Here is a 24,315-nt window from a genome sequence, read left to right as displayed (position 1 = left end):
TCCAAGGTATCCTCCGACCTTCACATGTGCACCAGGCACACAGACACACACAGAAACACACACATAATAAATGTAAACACAAGTAAATATGTATCAAAGGCTCTGTGTTTAGTGGCAGTCCAATGACAAGGGCTGAGGTATAGCACAAAATTCTCCATAGGGTACCCTGTCCAGGAAGCCATTCCTGATTTCATTTCAAGTTTAATAGAACAGCTATCTTTGGCTATTGCCAGACAACTGTTTTCTTAGCAAAGTTAAGAGTAAACTGGAAAAACACAAGAGAATAAGGTAGCATAAAGTTTATAAAAATGCCGTAATATGGACCATGATGAACGGAAAGGGGAATGAAAAAAAGAGAAAAAAAGGCAGTTGGAATTCAGCCTAATAATAAACTAAAGCAGTTCCACATCAGATTATAACATACTTTCCTCACTACACATATACCACAATTAGGTCTAACCTCCAGGAAACAGTGGACCTAACTCCAAAAGAAAGACAACTAATCAATTTTATTAGTCAAAAGAAGCTACTATCCAAATATAGGATCAACTGAGGATTTTACAAGTTTGAGAAAGGTTGAGCAGAAAGAGCAAAAGGAAAAGGCTAAGTGGCTCTAAGAAGAATAAATGGAAATATCAGAACTAGTCAAACAACATATGCTTCAAGAGTTTCAAGAGATTTTAGTCACTAAAAGAAAACTTACTGAGCTGAGGGGTGGCTCAGTGGTAGTCTAGCTGCCTAGCACGTTCAAAGTCTTGGGTACCTTCACAAAAAGATAGAAAAAAAGAGGAGGTAATAAAAGACCTGGCAGAGAAGAATAAAACAGACCACTAAGAAAGATGAAACTTAGAAAAATAGATTGCCAGATGTGTTGAGTAACAGATTCAACATCCATCTGCTAAGAATTCTGTAATATACAGAGAAAAGGAAATAAAGAAGAAAAAATACTCAAATGAAATAAAGATTACCAATTTTAAATGAGTCCAAAAAGCTGAAGTTTAGAGTATTTTCATGTAAACACAGAAAACTAGTGACTAAAGAGCACAGAACGGCTGGCTGGAGAGGTGTGTGGTGCTTAAGAGGACCTGCTGCTCTTCCAGGATTAGAACTCAGCTCCCACCGCCTCTAACTGCAGCTCCAAGGGATCCAATACCCTCTGGCTTCCGAGGGTGTGCATGCACGCACACACATTTTTATCAAAGTGTGTCCATGGGTCGAAGGAAGACCTATTTTACATACTAAGTACTAGGCCAGCTAGGATTACAGTGAGATTCTGTCTCAAAAATAAAGGGGGTAGGGGGACAAACTAAGAGACAAAAACCAGGAGTCTAAGTAGCATCTAACTTCTTGTCAGGAAAACTGCTAATTTTCTGAGGGAACCCAGCATGATGACTGAGCCTGTAAACCAGCATTTGGAAGGCAGAGGCAGGCAGAACTGGATCTCTGAATCCCAGGCCAGCATTGTCTGAACAGCCAGCCAGCTGAGGCCAGTCAGGCCATTAAGACATGAGATTATCTTAACAAACAAACATATTAAATTCTCAAATAAAAACATTTTTTAAAAAAATTTAAACTCCTAGACAGGTAGTGATGACACGTGTCTTCAATGCCAGCACTCGGGAGGCAGAGGCAGGCGGATCTCTGTGAGCTCAGGGCCAGCCTGGTCTGCAGAGCGAGTTCTAGGACTGTCAGGACTACACAGAGAAACTTTGTCTCGAAAAAAAATTAATTTATGAGGGAAAAGCACTTCAGGAAGTTATATCCTACTGGAGAGATGAGGCTATCAGGGCTACATAATGCAGCTGCTGTCTCAACAAACAAACAAATAGAAACACTATTAAATTTTTAAAGAACAAAAACATTTTCTAAAAATTTAAAACTTTGAGGGAAAAGCTCTTTTTACACCCTACTGGAGAGGCGGCTGAGCAGTTAAGGACACTGGCTCTTCTTCACAGGATCTGGATTTGATTCCCAGCACTGGCAACGGTGACTCACATTGTCTAAGTCCAGCTCCAGTGGATCCAACACCTTCTTCTGACCTCCTTGAGCAGCAGGAACCCATGTGGTACACAGGCATACATGAAGGCAAAGCACTCATTTACATTAAAATAAAAAATAACTAAAATAATTTTAAGTAAGATAAAATTTATTTGCTCAAAATGAAAAACCAAAAATCTAAAATTTGAGGCTGGAGAGATAGGTCAGCAATGAAGAGCACTGGCTGCTCTTGCAGAGTATCCAAGGTTGTTCCTGCGCATCCATCTGGTGGCTTACAAAGGTTCATAGCTCCAGTTCCAGGGAATCCAGTGTACCCTCTTCTGGCCTCCACAGGCATCAGGGCCACACACAACACACAGTGTACTTAACACACATGCAGACAAAACACTCAAACATACAAAATAAATCTTAAAAAAAAATTTGCAGAGATGAAAGTTTTAATGACATTTAGATAAATAACTAGAATGTGTGAAAAAAACCTAAGGATTAGTTAATTATGACATTCTCAATAGCTCATCAAATTTAAGAGTTAAGAAAAAATTATCACAGGTCAGCAAGAAGGCTCAGTGGGTAAAGGCATTTGCTGTGGAAGTTTAACAACCCTGAGTTTAATCTCTGGAACCCAATGGAAAGAAAGAACCAACTTCCAAAAGCCATCTTTCTAATCTCAATACATGCACACATACATTCACATACACACAAAACAGTAAACTAACTTTTTTTAAAAGTAAAGATTATCTTAGTTTGATATTCAACAGGCAGAATGGCTTTCAACAGGGACATCATTATCATTTCTGAGGTCTAACTGCATTACTGTGTTCTATGACTAATAGTATCATTCTCAGTAGAAATGCTGCTTCTTGGCTTCCATTCCTTAGAATCTGTGTGGTAAGGTGGGGTGGAATCATGGGTGTGCACAGTGCTCCTCCAATGTGGAAGGCAGATGACAATCTCGGCTGGTGTCCCCAGCTGTTGCTGCCCCCACATTCCGCTTTATCTATGTACTTGTTTTTTGAAAGACAGGGTCTCTCAGTGGCCTGAACTCACTGGGTAGACTAGAGTGCTGCCCAGCTAGTCCAAGGGATCCACTATTCTCCACCTCTAGAGTGAGCCACAATCCTTCCACCTCTAGAGTGAGCCACAATCCCTCCACCCCCTCCCCTGTATGAGTTCTGGGACTGCATTCAGGTCCTTATTCATGTGTGACAAATACCTGAGCAACTGAGCTATCTCTCCAGCTCCTACTTTTTAAAGTTCTAATACAGAGAACAGAGGACAGCTGTTGTTGAAGAACAAAACAGAAATTATGTAACATTTTATAATGGAAGGTAAATTATGTAACATCATTTATGCTAAGGGAAATTAAAGGTAGAAAAGTGAAAGGAAAACAGACATTTAGGAGGAACAGATTTCCTTTGAAAAGAAAAACTAATCATGAATGAGATATACTGCCTAAAATTGGAACCAAAAAATTTATACGTCAAACAGGAGGATCTGAGCTCGGGGCCAGCCTGGTCTACAGAGTGAGTTCCAACTGGGGCTACCTTAAGCAACTAAAATAGATTAAATCAAAATGAAGAGATGGAGGCAAGGTTAGGGGGTGAGATCACTGAACTGATCACTTCTCAGAACAGAAAAAAGACATTATGCCAGGCATATAGAAAAAAATGTGGGAGTGTCATTCTAACAACCACAGTTTTTAAATAAAATCTATCTTTGGCGATCACCAGAGAAGATTGTCAGGTTTCCACATTCTAAAATATCCTTAAATGGTATCAGAAAGATTTTACCTTGTAATAATTATATAATTTTAAAAAATGTTTAAAATCTGAATATTGGGGCTGGAGATGGTTGACAGTTAAGAAAGCTTACTGTTTCTGCAGAGGATCTGATTTTGGTTCCCACACAGCAGCTCCAAACCTCCAAGGGATTCCGTACACAAATGGTCGATGCACTAAGACAGACAGACAGACAGACAGACAAGACAGACACACACGCACACGCACACACAAACGAACTGGTATATTGTATATTGAAGAGCTGAAGAGATGGCTCAATTGCTTACAAGCACTTGATGCTCTTGTCAAGAGTTGAACTTGGTTCCCAGCACCCACATGGTAGTTTACAACCACCTTTAGTTCCAGGGCATGTGGGTGATGGTGTTCCACAAACGCATATACATGTATGTAGGCAAATACTCATACACATAAAATAAAGATGTTTTAATTAAATATGATGATTTCCTAAAACAACCTTCTTAAGTACTATTAAATGACCTTTGAAGGCAACTTATCTTCCCAGAGTGTAAATGATTACACATTCTGATGTTACAATTCTAGCCTAAGGTTAAATTTTCAAGAGTAGACAAAAGTACAAAGAAACTTAGACTAAAACTGTTTTAGCAAAGTTATGCAGGTTAGAGTATTACCTGTAATCTCAGCACTAGGGAAGGAGAGCAGGAGGATCATTGCAAGTTCCAAGTCACCAATGGTCTATGTTCCACACCAACCAGAACTGTAAAAGTGAAATCTCACCTTCTCCCATCCCCTTCAGCTTCTCCCACAAAAAAAGAAAAAGAAGAAGAAAAAAAACCTTTGTCTTAGAAAATACATGGCTTTGGCTCTAACTCTGGAACATGAAACTGGGACAGAAGAATCATGAGTTAGGTGTGTGGGGCTGGGGAGATGGCTCAGTGGTTAAGAGCACTCTTCTAGATGACCTGGGTTCAATTCCCAGCACCCACATGGCAGCTCACAACTGTCTGAAGATCCTGACACCTTCACACCAATGCACATAAAATAAAGTTAAATAAACCATAAAAAATATAAAAAAAAGAACAATGGACTTTCTTAAAATAATGAGTTAGGTGTATGTGTTAGAAGTGTATGTGTTAGAAGCTATATGCTACAATGTTATTAAGCAGTCTTTACTGAAAAGAAACAACAAAGAAAAATGACCAAGATAGCTGAGCTAGATGAGCATTAGATAACCTATGGATGGAAAAACAAAGAGCACATCACTGCGTAATGCAAACTACTTTCTGAGGTAATTTTAAAACACTGGGTGTGCTTTTTTGTTTCTTTGTTTTTCAAGACAGAGTTTCTCTGTGTAACAGCCTTGGCTGTATATGGAACTTGTTCTGTAGTCTGGGCTGGCCTCAAATTCACAGACATCTGCCTGCCTCTGCCTCCTGAATGCTGGGGTTAAAGGCTTGCACCATTAAAGGTGACAAAAAAATTTTTTTTGATTTTTGTTTTTCGAGACAGGGTTTTCTCTGTAGCTTTGGGGCCTGTCCTGGAACTAGCTCTTGTAGACCAGGCTAACCTTGAACTCACAGAGATCCACCTGTCTCTGCCTCCTGAGTGCTAGAATTAAAGGCATGTGCCTGGCGATTAAATTTTTTTTTTTTAGATTTGTATAGAAATTCTAGTAAGGTATACAACAAAGTCAGACATGTTGACCACTTGTTGGCAGAGGCAGGATAAACAGAAGTTCAAGGTCATCCTCTACTACCTTCAAGTTTGAGGCCAGCCTGAACTGTGCAATATTCTTGTTTAAAACAAGAAAGTAAAGCGCACGCGCGGGGACACACACACACACACACACACACACACACACACACACAATTAACAAAATCGTGCTTACCGTGGATATGAGACTGAAAGGGGACCGCAGGACTGACATATTACTATTTAACTTCCATTTTAAATTTTACTTTTCTTTTTTGGTTTTTTGATAGGGTTTCCCTGTGTAGCTCTTGGCTGTTCTGAAGCTTGCACTGTAGACCAGGCTGGCCTCGAACTCATCTGCCTGCCCCTGCTTCCCAGTGCTGGAACTAAAAGCTTATGCCACCAAGATCAGGATCTATTTTAAATTTTCAATGAGTACTTAACTACTTTTATAAAAAAATGGAAATTTTCAGGAGAATCATTTCTAGATTAATTCTAGCCAGTTCTTTTCTAGCTCTCCACCCTTTACTCTCCAAATACGGTGTGTTTGAATGGATCTTACAAACTCTCCAATTCTAACTTCCATTGGATGAATAAACAAGAGTACATTTGTTACCATGTAAGCCTGTAGGGGAAAATGTGCCTTAGTAATGCACTCTGTCTTCAGCCAGGTTGGCTAGGAAATGGTGCAGCTCATAAAATCAAATTACAAGTGTGAATACAGAGGTCAGCAATGTTATGTCTGCTATTAGTCATCACCTGTGATTTTCCCAATCTTACTGGAGACAAGACATGTCAACACCAAAGCAGATCCATTTAACCATGTCATATAAAACTTCCAACAACATATACCAAAAGCAGGCAAGAATAATATGCTTGGTGTTTCCTCAAGAGTAAATCTATATAACCAGAGATTATGCATCTTTTATGAGGTAATCACACAGAAATCACATGATCAATGTGTCCCAGTGGAAGAACGCAGGTTAACCAGGTATGTGTAACAGGTCTGCCTCTGTCTGGGGACCTGTGTGGTGCCAGAATGTGTAACAGTGTGGCTCCCAGTTTCTGGACTGAACTTAGCCTCAGTCATCACAGGGAACATGAAACCAAAGTCAAAGCAGTGGGCAGCAGGAAGGCCTCGTACCCTCTTCTGTCTTTAAGGAATGTTTTCTTAGGCTTGGAGAGGTGATGGTTCAGAGGTTAAGAGCACTAACTGCTCCTGCAAAGGACCCAAGTTTAGTTCTCAGCACTCACGGCAGGCAGCTCACAACTGCCTGGAACTCCAGACCCAGGAGATCTGACGGCCTCTGTGACAGCCTCTGCTGGCACCTGCTTGCATGTGATACCTATAAACTCATGTAGGCACACATACAAACACATACACAAAAATAAAACTTTGGAAAAAAATGTTTCTTTTCACTGAACAATCTTAGCAACACCAACAAGAAAAAAAAGCAAAGGGTGATGGAGAAAAAGGTTAGAAAGGCAACAAAAGTTCTAATTCACAAATATTCATAATGGAGGATTTGATTATTCTGTTTGAATTCTTGTTTTTACTGAAAGAGGACCTCACTCTGCAGCCCAATGTGGCCTAAAACTGGCTATGTAGCCCTAGCTGCCAAACTCACAGCAGTCCTATGTCACCCTCCCAAGTGCTGGGACTATAGGCATGAATCTCAGCCACCACACCAAGTATTTGATTTTGACTCTAATTAAAATGACTATTAAAAATGTTCAGAATAAGGCCCAATCATGTGAGCCAAGGACTTACCGCACATGCCTGACCAACTGAATTAGAGCCCTGGATCCTGAAGGGAAGGAGACCTGACTCCCAAAACTGCCCACTAACCTCCCCAAACAAACGTATACACACACACACACACACACACACACACACAGCTTGAGGGGAATCACTTCTTTTAGCGTTCAAAATAGGGGATGGCAATAAAATTTCGTTGGTAGAATGAAAGCTGGATTCAATTTGTAGCACTGAATAAACTGGAAGCTCAAGATCATCCTGATACATAATGAGTGTGGGGTAGCCTGGAATTTATAAAACCCTGCCTTTAAAAAAAAGTTCAAAATAAACAATTCTTATTTCAAGATATTATAAACCTACTAAAACACAGCAATGTAAAGAACATTCTGCTATAAAATTATGTAGTAAAGCTCAGAATAATATCTCAATAACAAAAATTTATCTACATAGAAATTTAAAATGTAACTAATGGGTCAGGAAAGACTTTAAAAAATAAGTATTCAAAAAAAGGTGTGGGAATACACACCCATAATGAGGCAGGGGAACCAACACAAAGCTAGCCTAAATTACATTGTTACACTGTCTCCCAGACAAACAAATGCAAGTAGATAAACACAGTAAAAATAAACTTAGAGATGGAAAACATAGGGAGTGAAATTCCCTTAAGTAAGCCCATAATTCTCACAAGAGGGCAAAGGTATGATGAAGATTAACATAAAAGAAAGGTTTTTAATGAGCTAGGAGGTGGTGGTGTACGTCTTTTAACCCAGCACTCAGGAAGCAGAGACAGGCAGATCTCTGTGAATTTGAGGCCAGCCTAGTCTACAGAGCTAGTTTCAGGACAGACAGGTATACACAAAGAAACTCTTGACTTGAAAAACAAAACCAAAGAAAGGTTTTTAAAAGCCTTGAATGAAGACAGCACATATCTTTAGTCACAACACTTGAGACAGAGGCAGGCAGATCTCTAGCTAAGACTATATCATCAGACATTTCTCAAAAAACAAAACAAAAACATAAAAAACGTCATGTTACAGTGATATGCATGTGGCTTAGTTAGCATTATCAATGATACACCTAAATGTGAGAATCACTACTAAAAATAGTAGTATAATCACATGCTATCCTAACTCTCAACTCAATCTTTTTCCATAAACAAATCTTTTACTGCCTCCTAATCATTTCCAACCTTCTCTTAAATCAGCTAAAATGTATGTTCTTTTCCACACATGCTATGTCTTTTAATATCTTCCCTTGGTATATTTGACAAAAAGCAACACACATGTGCTTGGCCCTACACTGTGTGTAGTGCTTTCTGTGAATGTCTGTGACCCTCAGAACAACCTGGTGATCAAAGTACTACTAGCCATGACTTAGACCGAGAGACACACACTGAGAAGACTACCCTACTAGCAAAGTCAGGGTTGTTGGCCATAGCTGTACAAAGAAAGAGCTAAGAGCTCAGGAGATGATTCGGTAGTTAAAATAACTGCTACATAAGCATCAAAGTGTCAGTCATCTGCAGAACCCACATAGATGCCAAGGGAATGTAGTGGCCTGCCTGGAATCCCAGTGCTTAGAAGGCAGAGATGGGGCTCACCAGGGAAGGCTAGACTGGCTGGCCAGAACAGCAAGACAGACAAGCTCTGTATTCAACCGAGACCCTACCTCAATGAATGAAGCAGAGAGCAATCAAGAAAGGCTACTGACAGGAACCTCAGGCCTTCATAGCATGTGCACTTGCACACAGGAATATGCCCACAAAAGTGAACATGTATCATGAATAAATTCTACAAACCCATACAACACATGATCTAAAAAAGAGCCAAGATTCCCATAACAAAAACCAAGGACCTAAAATTCTGGAGCTGCCAGAAGAAAGAAGCCCAACCACTAAAAACAGCAATTACATTTTTTGTTTGTTTTTCTGTTAACATCTTTAATGACATTTATTTATTTGGGAAAAGGGCACACACATACAATTAAATGTACAAGGAAGTCAGAGAACAATTTCGGGAGTTTGTTTCTTCATCATCTGGGTCTTGAAAATCAAACTAAGGTTGACATCAAGTTTAGCAAAAACATTTACCTGTTGAGCCATCTTGTCAGCTCTGTTGCTGTACAGTTTATTCCTCTTTATTTAATTAATTTATTTCTTCCCATACCTTACGGAAAAGGTTTGTTTTCCATACCTTATCCTCCTGTTCCAAAGAAACAGACAGAATAGGAGCAAACTTGCTTTCATCTGTTATTGAAAGGATATAAACTAGAGTTTTTGTCTGATTTTTTTTTGAAACAAGATCTAGCCTCAGCCTCACAAGTACAGAGATTAAAAGAACACACTGCCACACAGATGACAGATATAAATACACTCACACATACACACACCCCTACACCTAAAATGAACTGCAGACATAATTCAGTGGTACATTTATCTATCATGTGCAAGGTTCTGGATTGTCCCTCCAGCACTATAAAACAAAAACCTAACTTGAACTAATCTTTTTGTGTGAAAAAATGTTCTGAAAGCTTTAATACCATCAGACATGGTGACTCAATTAACTGTAGTCACATACAAGAAAGGCAGAAGTAGATGCTGGGCAGTGGTGGTGCACGCCTTTAATTTCAGCACTCGGGAGGCAAAGGCAGGAGGCTGGATCTCTGTGAATTCGATGCCAGCCTTGTCTACAAGTTCAGACAGGCTCCAAAGTTACAGAAACAATCAATCAATCAATCAATCAATCAATCAATCAATGACAGAAGCAGAAAGTTCATTAGTTCAAGGCTAGCCTAAGTTACTTTACAAATTTCAGGCTGGCCTAAACCAAAGTTTTACATTCTTAAGTTTGTTCCACATAAATAAAATTTAATTTTACTATCCTTCTGCATAGTAAAACCACAATTCTTTTGTTTCTAAGATTTGGAGAACAAATCTTCTATGGAAACATCTTTATCATATACAAGGAGTATTACTTCTTGAGGGGTGGAGGTTGGGGAGATACCTTGTTTGGTCTGGAACACAGATGCACATGCTTCTGCCTCCTGAGTGCTGGGATTAAAAGTGTGTGCTACCATGCCCCATTTTCTGTTGTTTCTCAAAGAAATGTGTCTTGCTTTTTCCGTTGTGCTACAGATGACACTAACCAGACGTGCTCTCAATTTTTAATAAATATTGATCAAGCCTTATCAACAAACAACTTTTCTGGATTTAAAATTTACTCAAATTTTACTTAACTATAAGAGAGTTGAGATGTAAGGCACTGGGAAGATGACTCAGTCAGTGAAGCATTTGCTAGCTAAACAGCAAGACCCAAGTTCACCTCACAACCCACGGTGGGGGTGGGGGTGCTTGTAGGGCTGGAGAGATGGCTCAGTCAGTGTAGGTCAACCATACAACTATGAGGACCTAAGTTCACCTCAGAATGCATAGGGTAGGATGGAGGTGGAGTAGAGTATGCTTGTAAGGCTGGAAAGATGGCTCACCTGTTAAAGGCACTGGCTGTTCTTTCTGAACATAACCATATAGCAACTGTCTGTAATTCCCAGTCACATGACCTGGTTATGAATCAGGTATGCGCATGGCACACAGAACTACAGGCAAAGGTTTATACACATTCTTGAAATTTTTATTTATTTATTTATTTTTGTAATATTCTTGTAAGCCTAGTACTGGGGAGGTTTGCTGGTCTAGCCTAATTACAATCCCTAAACCTCGAAGAGAGACCTTGTCTCAACAACAACATAATGCAGATGGCTACCGAGGAACAATACCCAAGGATGACTTCCGGCCTCCAAACATGCACATGAGAACATGTACATACACACACCCATAAATGCTTACATAAAGAATTCAATATTGAACAGAATATCCTCAGCTGAAGGTAGCACATGCCTTTAATCCTTGCACTCTGGAGGGAGAGGCAAGCGGGATCTCTGAGTTTGAAGCCAGCCTGGTCCATACAGTGAGCTCCAAGAAAGTTAGGGTTACATTATAACCCTGTCACAAAAGTCCACAAACAAGAAGAAAACACACACACACAAACACACACACACACACAAATATCCTTGGTTTATCAAAAAAATATGGAAGAGACCTATCTTGGAGTTTACTAAATGACAAACGTTCTTTCAAAACCTTCCATGTTTTAAAGATATCACCAGATTTACATGAATGATCAATAAAACTCATGGTTATAAATTACCACGTTTGTGGGCTGGAGAGGTAGCTCAGTGGTTTAGAGCACTGACTGTTCTTCCAGCACTCGCATGGGAGCCCATAACTCACTGTCTGTAACTCCCTCACACAGACATACATTGCAGGAAAAACACCAATGCACACAAATAGAAATAAGGAAGTTTAAAGGGGGGAAGGAATTACCACTTTTTTGTTGTTTTGTTTTGAGACAGAATTTCTCTGTATAGCCATGGCTGTCCTGGTACTCACTCAGTAGACCAGGCTGGCCTACAACACACAGAGATCCACCCATCTCTGCTGGAATTAAAGGTGTACACCACCCTCTCCTGGCTTAAAATTATCTTTTTTTTATTATCACAAAAACTACCTAATCATATAGAAAGTCTCCTATCATACAGTTAGAAGCACATGCTGCTCTTCTAGAAGAGCCAGGTTTTATTCCCAGCACCCACGTGGCCTGGGTAGTTGTAGAAGGAGGCGAGCAGGCCTGCTTTTCATCCCGCCCGACTCCCACACGGCTAGCTTTACACCCGAAATAACAACACACAAATTGTATTCTTTTAAACACCGCTTGGTCCTAATGGTCTAGCCTCTTACTGGCTTGGCCCTAATGCTCTAGCCTCTTACAGGCTAATCACATCTTGATTTAACCCATATTAAGTAATCTGTGTAGCACCACGAGGTGGTGGCTTACCAGGAAAGATCATAACCTGCGTCTATCTCAGAGAGGAGAGGAATGGCGACTGCCTCACTTCCCTTCTTCCCAGCATTCTGTTCTGTCTACTTCGCCTACCTAATTTTCTGTCCTATTAAAGGGCCAAGGCAGTTTCTTTATTAACCAATGAAAGTAACACAGACAGATGACCCTCCTCCATCAGGTGGTAAGTTGGGATGAGAAATGGCCCTCATAGGTTCTGGTCTGAATGCTTAGAACCGGAGGTGTGGCCTTCAATCCCAACACTTGGGAGGCAGAGGTAGGTGGCTCTCTGAGTTTGAGTCCAGCCTTGTCTACAGGATAGCAAGGCTAACCAAAGAAATTGTTGGGAGTGGGAAGGCTAGGTTTGTTGGAGGAGATGGGCTTTGAGGTTTTAAAAGCCCAGGCCAGGCCTGGTTCCACCACACCGCTCACATACACACCCTCTACTCCAATCAGCCAATAAGATGTAGCTCTCAGCTACTACTCGAGTGTCATGCCTCCCTGCCTGCCTGCTGTCATGCTTCCAGCATGGCAGTTCATGGACTCACACCTCTTAAACTGTAAGCAAGCTCCCAACTAAACAAATGCTTTCTTTTATAAGTTGTCTTGGGCATGACATCTCATCACAGCAATAGAAATGATACTAAAGAGAGCTTGTAATTCCAGTTCCAGAAGGTGTGACACTCTCTTCCATCCTCCATCACACATGGGGTATACATATACTCAGGCTGACACAAAAATAAAGAAGTAACATTTTAAGAGAGACTAATGTTGGAAAACGGTTATTTATTTTTCTGGTTTATTTGCATTTTGAGTCAAGATCCCATGTAGCCAAATTTACTTTGTAGCTTATAAGACCTTGAATTTTTTGATTCTCCTGCTTCAACCTCCTGAGCACTGGGATTCAATGCATACACTAGGATGTCTGGTTTACACAGTACTCAGGATTGAACCCAATGCTTAGTATATCCTAGGCCTAGCACTCTGGCTCCTGGGCTATATTCCACAACCCTAGTGCCTGTGGAGGCCTGCTGGGAACAGGACATCTAAAAGGCAAGTATGTCTGGAAGGCTATAGTGCAAGGCCATTTTTGCTGACTATAAGCAAGGTCTCTGGAACCAAAGAGAGCACAGAGCTCTTCTTAAAACTGAAGGTGTTTATGCCTATGATAAAACTGATTCCTACTTGGGCAAGAGATATGTTTATATGTATAAAGAAAAAAAAAAGGAAAAAAAAACAACATAGCAACTCTTGTGGAGGCAAACCAAACAAAACCAGAGTGATATCTGGGAAAAGGTGTAGCTAGGGCCCATGCAAACAGTAACAAGCTTCATTCCAAATTCCAAAGCAACCTTCCTACAAAGGTCACTTGACACAAAATCTGTGTGATGCCAAACCCCTCCCAGATTTAAACTAATAAAAAGTACATACATAAAAGTGGGGTGGGGGGTTCAGTGAGCCTGGCGGTTAGTAGAGGCTCATCCCTTTATCCTAGCATTTGGAAAGCAGAGGTGGATCTGAGTTTGAGGCCAGCATGATCTACATAGTGAGCTCCAGGAGAGCAATGGCTACACAAAGAAATCTTGCCTTAACACCCCTGCTCCAGGGGGGAAAAATGGCATTTGCCCCCAAGCCTGACAAACTAAATTCATTTCCAAGACACATAGACTGAGCAGTAGAGAATCAACTCCCATGGGTTGACCTCTGTCTTTCACAGGGGTATACTATATTTTCATGTCAAGGCCATATAAATAAGTACTAAGTGGCTCAGATGAAATATAAAACATCACTGACAATCATACTGAAAACTGTCAAAGTACAAAGTACAAAACCGCTGTCTTAACTACTCATATACCTAGTCAGTAAGTTTGCTCTCAGAAGAAAATAATGCCAAGTTAAGACCCACAACCCTCTTCCCAGTCAGGGTCTTATAAAGCCAAGGATGGCCTCCAACTCCCTATGCAGCCAAAGCTGACGGGGCAAAAGCTCCTATGTCCAGAGCTTGCTGCATGCAGTGCAGCATTCTGTTAGCTGAGCTGCACCTCCACCTCACCGTCATCTCTGCTCTTTCACAGAAGATGCTGTTATTGCTACTGCTGCTGGGAATTCAGTCCAGTGGCAGAAGAAGCAAACTAAGTGCTTGCCATTCAGTAAAAACCTGAAAGACATTTTTTTTCTTTTGATTTTTCAAGACAAGGTTTCTCTATAGCTTTGGGGCCTGTCCTAGAACTTGCTCTGTAGACCAAGCTGGCCTCGAACTCACAGAGCTCTGCCTGTCTCTGCCTCCTGAGTGCTGGAATTAAAGGTGTGAGCCACCACCACCCAGCTTCTGAAAGTCATTTTTAAAGGTGCAAAATCTACTCTGCAAAATGGAGGAGGGTCATCTGTCTATGTGTTACTTTCATTGGTTAATAAAGAAACTGACTTGGCCCTTTGATAGGACAGAAAATTAGGTAGGCAGAGTAAACAGAACAGAATGCTAGGAAGAAGGCAGTGAGGCAGACGCCTCAGGGAGATGCCATAGCTCTCCTCTCAGAGATGGACACAGGTTAAGATCTTTTCTCGGTAAGCCACCACCTCGTGGTGCTACACACATTAATAGAAATGGGTTAAGCAAGATATGAGAGTTAGCCAATAAGAGACTGAAACTAATGGGCAGTGTATAAAATACAATTTGTGTGTTGTTATTTCGGGTGTAAAGCTAGCCATGCGGGAATCGGGAGGGATGAAAAGCAGGCCTGCTCATAACTACAAATCAATGCTATTTTTGCTATTAGTCACACCCAGACAAGAAATAAAAAAACTGAAAACGTAAACTTAGCCACAAACAAACAAACAAAAAATTGAAAATAGCCAGCTTCTGGAACATAAAAGAAGTCTACTGTTTAAGCATGGATCCTGTCTGTCAGATATACATTTTAAAGCTGGAAGGATGGTTCAGCAGTTAAAAGTACTTGTTACTTTCAGAGGGCCTGTGTTTGATTCCAGGCATCCACAAGGCAGTACACAATTATCTGTAACTCCAGTTCCAGGGGACCTGACATCCTTTTCTGGCCTCCATGAGCACCAAGAACACACATGATGTATTGACAAACATATGTAAAAATATAAAACCTAAAAGACAGACATTTAAAAACTACTCCATTCATATTGGCATGTTCAATACATTGAATTAAAACAAAAAAAGATGTCTTAGGTAAGTTTAAGTAGAAGAATGTTTACTATGTACCCTGAAAAGCACTGAGTTTGAATTCCCAGTACTGAGGATAAAAATGACAGAAGCAAAAATAGGAAGTCCTACAGAAGTTGAAGGGAATAATTAAAATAGTAACCATCTCTGCACCCAAAGAAAATACAGTCAATGAACTTAGCTTTAAAAACAAAAACAAAACTAAAAAAAAAAACTATTGTTTAAAAAACAAACATACAAAAAAGAATAATATATTAACTTCCAAAAAACTGAAAGAACCAGACATGGTAGTGCAGACCTTTAACCTACAACTCAGGACATAGATGATCCCTGTGAGTTTGAAGCTAGCTTGGTTAACAGAGTAAGACCCAGGCTATTAAAACAAACAACCACCCTCAAATAAATAAATAAAGGGAGGGAGAAAGGGAGGTAAATGAAAAGCTGTGTAGAGAGTTGTGCTGGGGTATGGAATAAATAAATGCAAGTTGTCAATAATTTTATGATTTCCTGGCCATGAAGATGTTAAAGCCTGTACTACAAAAATGACCAATAAATAAATATACAAATAAATAAAGAAGGAAGGAAGGAAGGAAGGAAGGAAGGAAGGAAGGAAGGAAGGAAGGAAGGAAGCTGAGGATACAGGCTAACATGCATGAAATTCTAGTACTACAAAATAAAGGCAGCCATTTTCATCCACACATCCCACACCTGCAAACTAAACCAATCTCAGACCTATTATATCAGGAGTAAACCACTACTAGGTCTGTACTAACATGTAGACTTTTTCTGTCCTTATTGCCTAAACAACTATTTATCTACCACCAACACTGTATTCTATAGTACAGGTAATTTAGAGATGGCTTAAAAGAACACAGGAGAGTTAAGTGAATACACAGCAACAAACAGTATGCTTAAAGTGAACAAAGCCCTGAGCTTAACCCCTAGTTCCAATATAAATAAAGGGCTTGAGAGAACATATGTAGGCTTATCAACTACCATTTTACAAAAAAAAATTTCAGCATCAGGAAATTTGGTATCTTCAGAAAATCTGGAACCTGAAGGGATAGCTATACAGTTCTGAAATAACCACTTTTATCATAGTATCAAGGAGGCTGTGAAAATAGCTCTGTGAATCACAGTAACTAATATTGAATACTGTATTGTAATAACTAGTTTGACAGCTCTCATAAACTCATTTAACTCACAAACTAACTCAAGAAGGCTATTATTAGTCATCATTTTCGATCAGTAGAACTTGCCCGAGTCCCATGTTGCTAAAGTCTAACACTGTGACTAACACCTGGAGTTAAGACTGCGTGGTTAGAATTCTATATAGGACTCTTCATATCCTCATTTTTAGTATTGTTGGTTTGCTTCTGTTGGGAGGTGGTGTTATTTTAAGATGAACATTTGCTATAACTATGGTTTAGTTCTTGCCACAACTCTAGTTTTGACACAAACTGAGTCACCTGAGAAGAGGAAACCTGAAGTGAAGAACAGTAAAAAACAAGACCAGCCTGTGGGCATGATCCTGAGGGCATTTTCTTTACTGATGATTGATGTGGGAGGGCCACTATAGTAGAGCAGTGCCAACTCTAACCAACAAAAATGAGATAAAGGAAACCATAAATAAACTAGAAGAGCAAAATTATAATTGAAGTATTTTCCTAAGCTAGGAACTTAGCATGATAAAACAGGAAAAGCAGCACGACAGAATCTCTGGAGATATGAAAATTTTCATCTTAGCATAGAAGTGGTTAGATGGGTTTAGTGCAAATACATAAAAATAACAGGTACAATTTGTGTGTGTGTGTGTTTGTGTGTGTGTGTGTGTACATGCACATACAGGGAAACAAATTTAGAAGTAGCACAAATCAGGGACAGTAGCTCATGTTTGTAACCCTAGCATCTGAGACAAAAGACCCAGAGGTAAAAGGCCACGTGTGGTCATGTCACTTCTGATCCCAGCAGCACTTCAAAGATGGAGAGAGGAGGATAGTTCGGGCTGGCTACTCAGCCAGCATAGCCATAAATTCCCAAATTCTAGATTCACTAGGAGACTTTGTCTCAAGGTAATAAGACAGAACTGAAACAGAATACCCAGTGTTCTCTAGTCTTGATGCAAATGTAAGGACTTACGTACTTGCATATGTATGTACATATACATACCCCATCCTTAGGACTGAAGCCTTGAACAGACAAAACTACATCCTCAACCCTATTCATAGAAACACAGTCTGCCTAAATAGTGTGAAATTCAACCACCCATCAAAAATAATTTCCCTGACAGCTAGTAAGAAAACGTAGCACAATTTCAACAAACACAAATAGTTTATACAACAGCCCACCCTGTACTCTTAAACACAAAACCTTCCTACAACTAAATTCAAATATGCTGTTCTACATTCTTCATCCTCAATATTCTAGAAATCCGTACTAGGTAACCCAACCCTACTTCCATACAGAATCATCTAAGCATCTAAATGACGACTGAGGAAATGGCTCAGTTGGTTAGGTGCCTACTGCAGAAGCATTAAGGACCAGCGTTCATCCCTACCGCCCACATAGTGAGGGCAGAAGTGCACTTGTAATTTCAATGCTGGGAATACGAAAGTAGGATCCCTGAGCCTTGCTAGTCAGCCCATCTAGAAAATCAGCTCTAGGCACAGTGAGATGGCTGGATGTGTGCTCCGTTATTTGGGAGGCAGAGGCAGGGAGCTCTGTAATTTCAACATTAATTTGAGAACAGCCAGGCTTATGAGACTCAGATTTGGGGCGGGGGGAGAGACTGCTCAGGACACAGAATTCCATCCTCACGACAGCTCACAACCATCTGCAACTCCAGTTATAGATTGAGAGGATTCATTCAACACCTTCTCCAAACCTACAAGGGCAACACCACCTTCAGCAAGGCTGACTGCTTAAATTATTCTTGCTAACTTACTGCTGTAAAAAACTAAGACCACAGGCTGCCTTAGTGACACACGCCTTTAATTCCAGTACTCAGGATGCACAGGCAGGTGAATCTGAGTTCAAGGCCAGCCTTGTCTACACAGCAAGCTCCAGGATAGCCAGAGCTACATAAGGACCCTGTCTCTAAGATTGGGGTACTGGCAAGTAGATCTGTTAGTTCAAGACCAATCAGGACTATATATTAAAGACTATCTGGTGGGGAGGCTCATAAGTAAAACTATGTGTAGGAATGGCTCCTGGCTTTTGTGTATGGTACTAAAAGAATTAAACCCATAATGCAAAGTGAATACTCTACGAATGTGCTATATTCTCAGTCCCTGACTGCTTTTGAAACAGGGTCTCATTAAGTCTAAGCTGGCCTTAAACTCCTGATCCTCCTGCTTTCTGCTAGGGTAAAAGATATATCCACCCATTTAACTGGAGTGCTGAACTAAATGTATGTGTTATCATCAACTGATTTTTTTGTTTTGTTTTGAAGACAGGGTCTCACTATGGTAGCTCTAGCAGTTCTGGAACTCATTATGTAGACAGATTAGGTTCGAATTCACAGAGATCAGCCTGCCTCTGCCTAACAAGTTCTGGGATTAAAGTCATGTACCACTACTCCTGGCATTTGAATGAAATACCTTTTTGCAAGCCTATGAGAGCCAGAGAGTTGAGTGTGGTAGTCTGAATGAGAATGGCCCCCATAAGCTCATGCTTGAATCCGTACTCCACAACTGGCGGAAATTTTGGGAAGGATTAAAAGATGTGGCCTTGCTGGAGATGAGTCACTAGGGACAGGCTTTGATGGTTCAAAATACTCAAACTATTCCCATTACCTTTCTTGCCTGTTGTGTCTCAAGATATAAGCTCTTAGCTACTACTCTAGCACTATGCTTGCATGCTGCTGCCATGCTTACCCCAATGATGGTCATAGGCTCTAACCGTCTACACTGTAAATTCCCCCTAAATTTCTTCTATCAGTTGCCTTCCTCAAGGTGTTCTCCCATAGTAATAAAAAAGTAACCAAGACAAGAATACAAACTATGTTACAAAGATAACAGGATTTGTGGTTTTCTCTTAAGAAATAGATAGGATTTTGTAGAATGCTATATAAAATGTTATAGATAAGTAAATTACTCATAATGAAGATCATTTTTACCCTGAAGACTCTGTAGACATGTTTTTACACCGTTTAAAAACCTTCTACCAAACTAAAAGATCTTTGTAGTAAAGGCTTTAGCTTATTTAGTAAAAATCACAGTTGAAAGCAATCAAGAAAAAATACATAAAGACGCATCATGAATGCTGCTGGGCAATGGTGGTATGTGCCTTTAATTCCAGCAGCTGAGAGGCAAAAGCAGGCAGAGCTCTGTCTAGTCAACAGAGCTAGTTCCCAAACAGGCAAGGCTACACAAAGAAAAACTGTCTCGAAAAAACCAAAATAAAAAAAAAAAAATGAATGCCGTTCTTTTTCTTATGCTGTGAGGTGAACACGGTTCATTTCTGCGCACTAAGCGCTAATACTGAAGAGAGCCAGCACCTTAGAGGATGAGTCGGGAAGAACACCATAAGTTCTTTGTAGGCCAGCATGTGCTACTTAGTGAACGCAAGTCTAGCTTTAACTGCGTAGTAGGACCCTTTCTTAAAGCGAAGCAAAATAAAATTTAATAAAACAGGTTGGTTTAGCTTTGCTTTTAAAGACAGAGTCCCACTTTGCCCAGACTGGTCTACAAATGCTAAGTAGCAAAGATGACCTTGAATTTCTGATCTCACTACCTTCATCTCCCCACTGCCTAGATGAGAGGTTATGTACTACCAAACTCAATTTCATGCGATACTGGGCATGATCCTGAGACTCAGTGTATGCTAAGCAAGCACATACCAACAGATTTGTTCCCAACCCAAGACACTTCCTCTGGACCCTACTGCAAGGTACCCCTTTCTGTACATTTATATAACTTAGCAGATACCTTGTAACTCATTTGCTGTTTCAACAATCCAGTGTGGTATAATGTTTCTGTGGTTCAGTAAGTAGTACATAAGTAATTATAACGGCTGGGCAGTGATGATGCACATCTTCAATCCCAGCACTCAGAGGAGGCAGAGGCAGGTAGATCTCTGTGAGTCTGAGGCCAGCCTGGTCTACAGAGAGAATTCCAGGACAGGCTCCAAAGCCACACAAAGAAACCCTGTCTTGAAAAAGACAAAACTAGACAAACAAACAATCTCCGCCCCCCCAAAAACCCACTATAACCAATAGGGACAGTTTTTAAGGAAAGTATTAAAATAAACTGGAGTTCCCTTTGCCCACACTCTCCCTACTCCCCTACCAAAATCTTTACTTCATAATTCTATCACCATAGCTCAGAAATACAATCTATGATGACATTTCTTTTAAAATATAAAAGGTTAGGGATATAGCTCAGTGGTTGGGTTACTTGCCTAGCATACGCCCTGGGCTACACAGTAATAAAACTCAAGCCAAACAACCTACCTTCAAATCCTAGCCCTACTTCTTATACTGTATGGATGATCTTTGGCAGGTTTATTTAACTTCATTTGTAAAGTAAGGGCTAACCAATTCTTATACCAAAGGGTTGCTGATGATGCTAAATTAAGTATTTACACTATGCCTGATCAGTGTGCCAATTATTACTGCTAAAACCAAGAAGATAAAACAAACTTCAAGTGCAGTGAATTTCTGGAGTAGATTCTTTTTATAAGTTTAATGGTTCCCAATAAAATTTAATTTAGCATTCTTAATGATTGCATTTTTTAACTTGGCAGCAAGAGGTTTGTTTTGCTTTTAGAGACAGAGTCGCAGGTCTTCTTCCCTCTTCTGTGTCAATAAAATATTTATAACAAATATTAAGTTTACTCACTGGTCTCTGCTTTGAAGATGATAAAAGCTTGTGAAAATATCTTGCCTACAAAATTTTAAGCACTCTTTACTTGAGAAAAAGGACAAAAGTGTATAAACTCCAGTATATGAGGAATATTTACAAGATGTTTCCCAACTCAATTTCATGAACTTATGAATCAAACAAGCAATACTTTTGTACAGAAAATCTCCCAACAATTGCTCTATGCCCATTTTAAATAGGTTTCTCTTGAGTTCGAGGCCAGCCCGTTTACAATAGCTAGTTCCAGGACAGGTTCCAAAGCAACACAGAGAAACTCTGTCTCGAAAAACCCGGGGGGAAGGGGGGATTGTAAATTTTGTACTGAAAAATTGTGACTTTTTGTATTTGTAGTATTGTGACTTCTAAATAATACTGTGTACTTAAAGCTGAACTCGGAGGAAAAAAAATGACTGTTATTTTTAAATATTTAATTGACTGTCAGAATAGATCACAGATGCTTTTTATTTTGTTTCTAATTGTCTTACATAGTCCATGCTATGTTCCACCTCACAAGTGTTGAGATTATAGCCATGCATTTAATGTTTTTGCTTTTTTTTTCCTTTGATGTCCCAAGTGGAAGAGGAAGTTGGAGAAAAGATTACCAACATAATGGAAGAATATTATAAAAATCAGACCTGATATCAGTAAAGGAAAACATGAGGCAACCAATACTTTGTCACTAAAAATCTGAGTAAAAGTCTGATTTTTATTATGGATGATGGAGAAAAGGGTAAGTATGTGTTAAAGCCTCAGAATATATATATATGATCATCACCTCCTTTCAAGTAGTGTTTTCTTGATTTTTCTAAACACCTAGCCTCTCAAAATAAGTGCCTGACACATACAAGAAAAAGGAGCATGTCTGCTTGCCTGCCATGGGTAGACTATGACTTACTTATTACAGGACAACCTGACATTTTAGAAGTGGAACAATCATCCTGTCCAAATTTGGCTTTGGGATCCAATGTCTTCCATGAGAAGCTGCCTTCAGGTCCTTTCTTCTAATTTTTGATGAACAATTTTGTATTCTCCTAGTAATGACTGTAAATCTGACCTCGAACCATCATGTATAACAGAAATGCTCTTAATTTCACGGAATTTAGAAAACTGAATGATAGAAAATAGTAACTGGAATATAAAATCTAAGGATTCTGTGAGATTTGCTCCATTTTATTTAAATTCACCTGGACTAAAATTAATAATAAAAAGGTTCACCGTAACTCAAATCTAAAACTATCAAGTGATGCTTCTTACACTCTATTTCAGACACTGTCAGGCACATGCAGGGCCTGTTCTCAGAGCCCTTCTAGAACTACTGTGTAAAGTGAAAAGAAGTTAACATACAAAAGATTGTTGCAATACAAACTGTTGAGCAGTCTAATATGAGAATTCTACTCTATTTCAGATTATAAAGTCAGTCATTGTAATCCCCCAGGATTACTTTAAATAAAAAATTTTCTTTATTCCTTTATTTCTAAGCCTGGAAAACATTAACCTATATCTGTTTAATGCCTAATATTTCTAAGAACAGTGAGGAAAGAGCCAACATAAGTGTACAATGAGAATGAAAGTTAAGTGGTTAAGAGTCTAGTTATGGCATTGAACCTATTATTTTTTAACAAGTCATTTAAGTCTTCTGGGTCATGTTACTCTTCCATAAATGAGTCTCCCTCATTCTTAAGTTGCATGGTGTCATGGTCTCCACAGTGCATATGCCCCTCAATTTGACAGGCACCAACAGGACCCCTACACTAGCTGTGGTGATGCACAACTGGACATGGATCCAACACAATGTGAAAATACATTCAATGATACTGGCTGGAATTTATCTTTTAATTTTTTAGTTTAGTTTTGTTTGTTTGCTTTATTCTGAAGGAGGGTTTCACTATACAGTGCTGGCTGGTCTGGAACCACCTATGTAGACCAGACTAACATGGAACTCACAGAGATTACCTGCTTCTCCCAGGAGTAAAGGGTGTGCACAACATCTGGCATGTTAAAGTATCTTACCAGTTGTACGAAATTTACAATTCCACCAAGACAACTAACTGCTGACTCTGTAACATGAAGGGAAATCTCTGAATCATAATGTCCTGATAAATGTTATCTTTGGTACCCTTAATTTCCATTTCCCATGATGTTACTTACATCTGAGGGATTCTGGAATCAAGGGCATGGAGGCAAAGGTCAGTTTGTAAACGAGTAGAGGTTGAAATTAAACATTTGAAAATATTACATTCCTAGTGAATAATAAACCAGTACTTAGAAGTACAAATGGTTTTATTATAATGTTTGCACTAAGGATATATAAGACACAGCTAATTACCAAATTCTAGTACCTCAGAATTCACATAAAGGGTGGTAACAGCCCCACTATACAAAGTGAAATAATCTACAAATTTCAAGTAAGCCAGTTGCAATGAAGCACAACTGCACTCCCAGAATTGGGAGTCTGGACAAGGACTAAGGACTATAAGTTCCAGGCTAGTGTGGGCTATACAGCAAGTTCCAGACCAGCTTAAGCTTCACAATAAGAACCTTTCTCAAAAAAGGGGTAAGTACATACAGCTACTAATAACTATTTTATCAGATAATTTATCTGTACAAGAGCTGTCATGAATATGTGAACTGTCTACTATTTTGAAATGTCTAAGTCAGTAAAGAATACTTCCCTAAAGGACAAAGATAAAGAAGTGATAGAGAAAAGGGAGAGCTTGTATATAATTTGCAACTGAAAGAATTCAAAGACAGTGAAATTACTATTAGTTAAAATTTTAAAAATGAATGCAAACTAGAGAACAGCTGTGTTTTGACAGAGATGGTGAATGTATAAAAAATACTTTAATGGAGATACAAATAGATATAGTGTATTGTGATGACTTAACCACAAATGCCTTCCCTATTTAAGTATTTCAATCAGTACTATTAGTACACATACCTCGGAGAATTCTTTCCTCATGGCAACGAAGAAAATCCCAGATTCTAACAGTGCCGTCATCAGAGCATGTAGCAAATTTATTATCCGTGGGTGAGAAACTGTTACATGAAGACACACAGCAGGGGAAAGAGGTCAGCATTTAACAGATCATCCATGCTTCTCAGACAGGGAAAAATAAAAACACTGCTGCATTATAAACAGGAGAAGGATGTATCCAGTGAAGAAGCC

General features: G+C 39.5%; 1 protein-coding gene and 1 pseudogene across 2 annotated transcripts in view; one reads left to right on the top strand and one right to left on the bottom strand.

Moving 5' to 3' along the window:
• The window catches only part of Wdr33 (WD repeat domain 33), a 105,616-nt gene that overhangs the window by 46,079 nt on the left and 35,222 nt on the right, over positions 1-24,315 (bottom strand). For both annotated transcript variants that reach the window (XM_038331801.1, XM_038331802.1), the window contains exon 7: positions 24,088-24,185. In XM_038331801.1, the coding sequence (XP_038187729.1) occupies positions 24,088-24,185 (98 nt within the window). The remainder of the gene's footprint in view (positions 1-24,087; positions 24,186-24,315) is intronic.
• On the top strand, positions 13,158-13,510 carry LOC119815602 (annotated as a pseudogene).

This window comes from Arvicola amphibius, chromosome 5 (genome assembly GCF_903992535.2).
Source record: "Arvicola amphibius chromosome 5, mArvAmp1.2, whole genome shotgun sequence".
NCBI lineage: Eukaryota > Metazoa > Chordata > Mammalia > Rodentia > Cricetidae > Arvicola > Arvicola amphibius.
The sequence above is the reverse complement of the archived record's forward strand: the minus strand, read 5'-3'. Positions and strand labels throughout refer to the sequence as shown.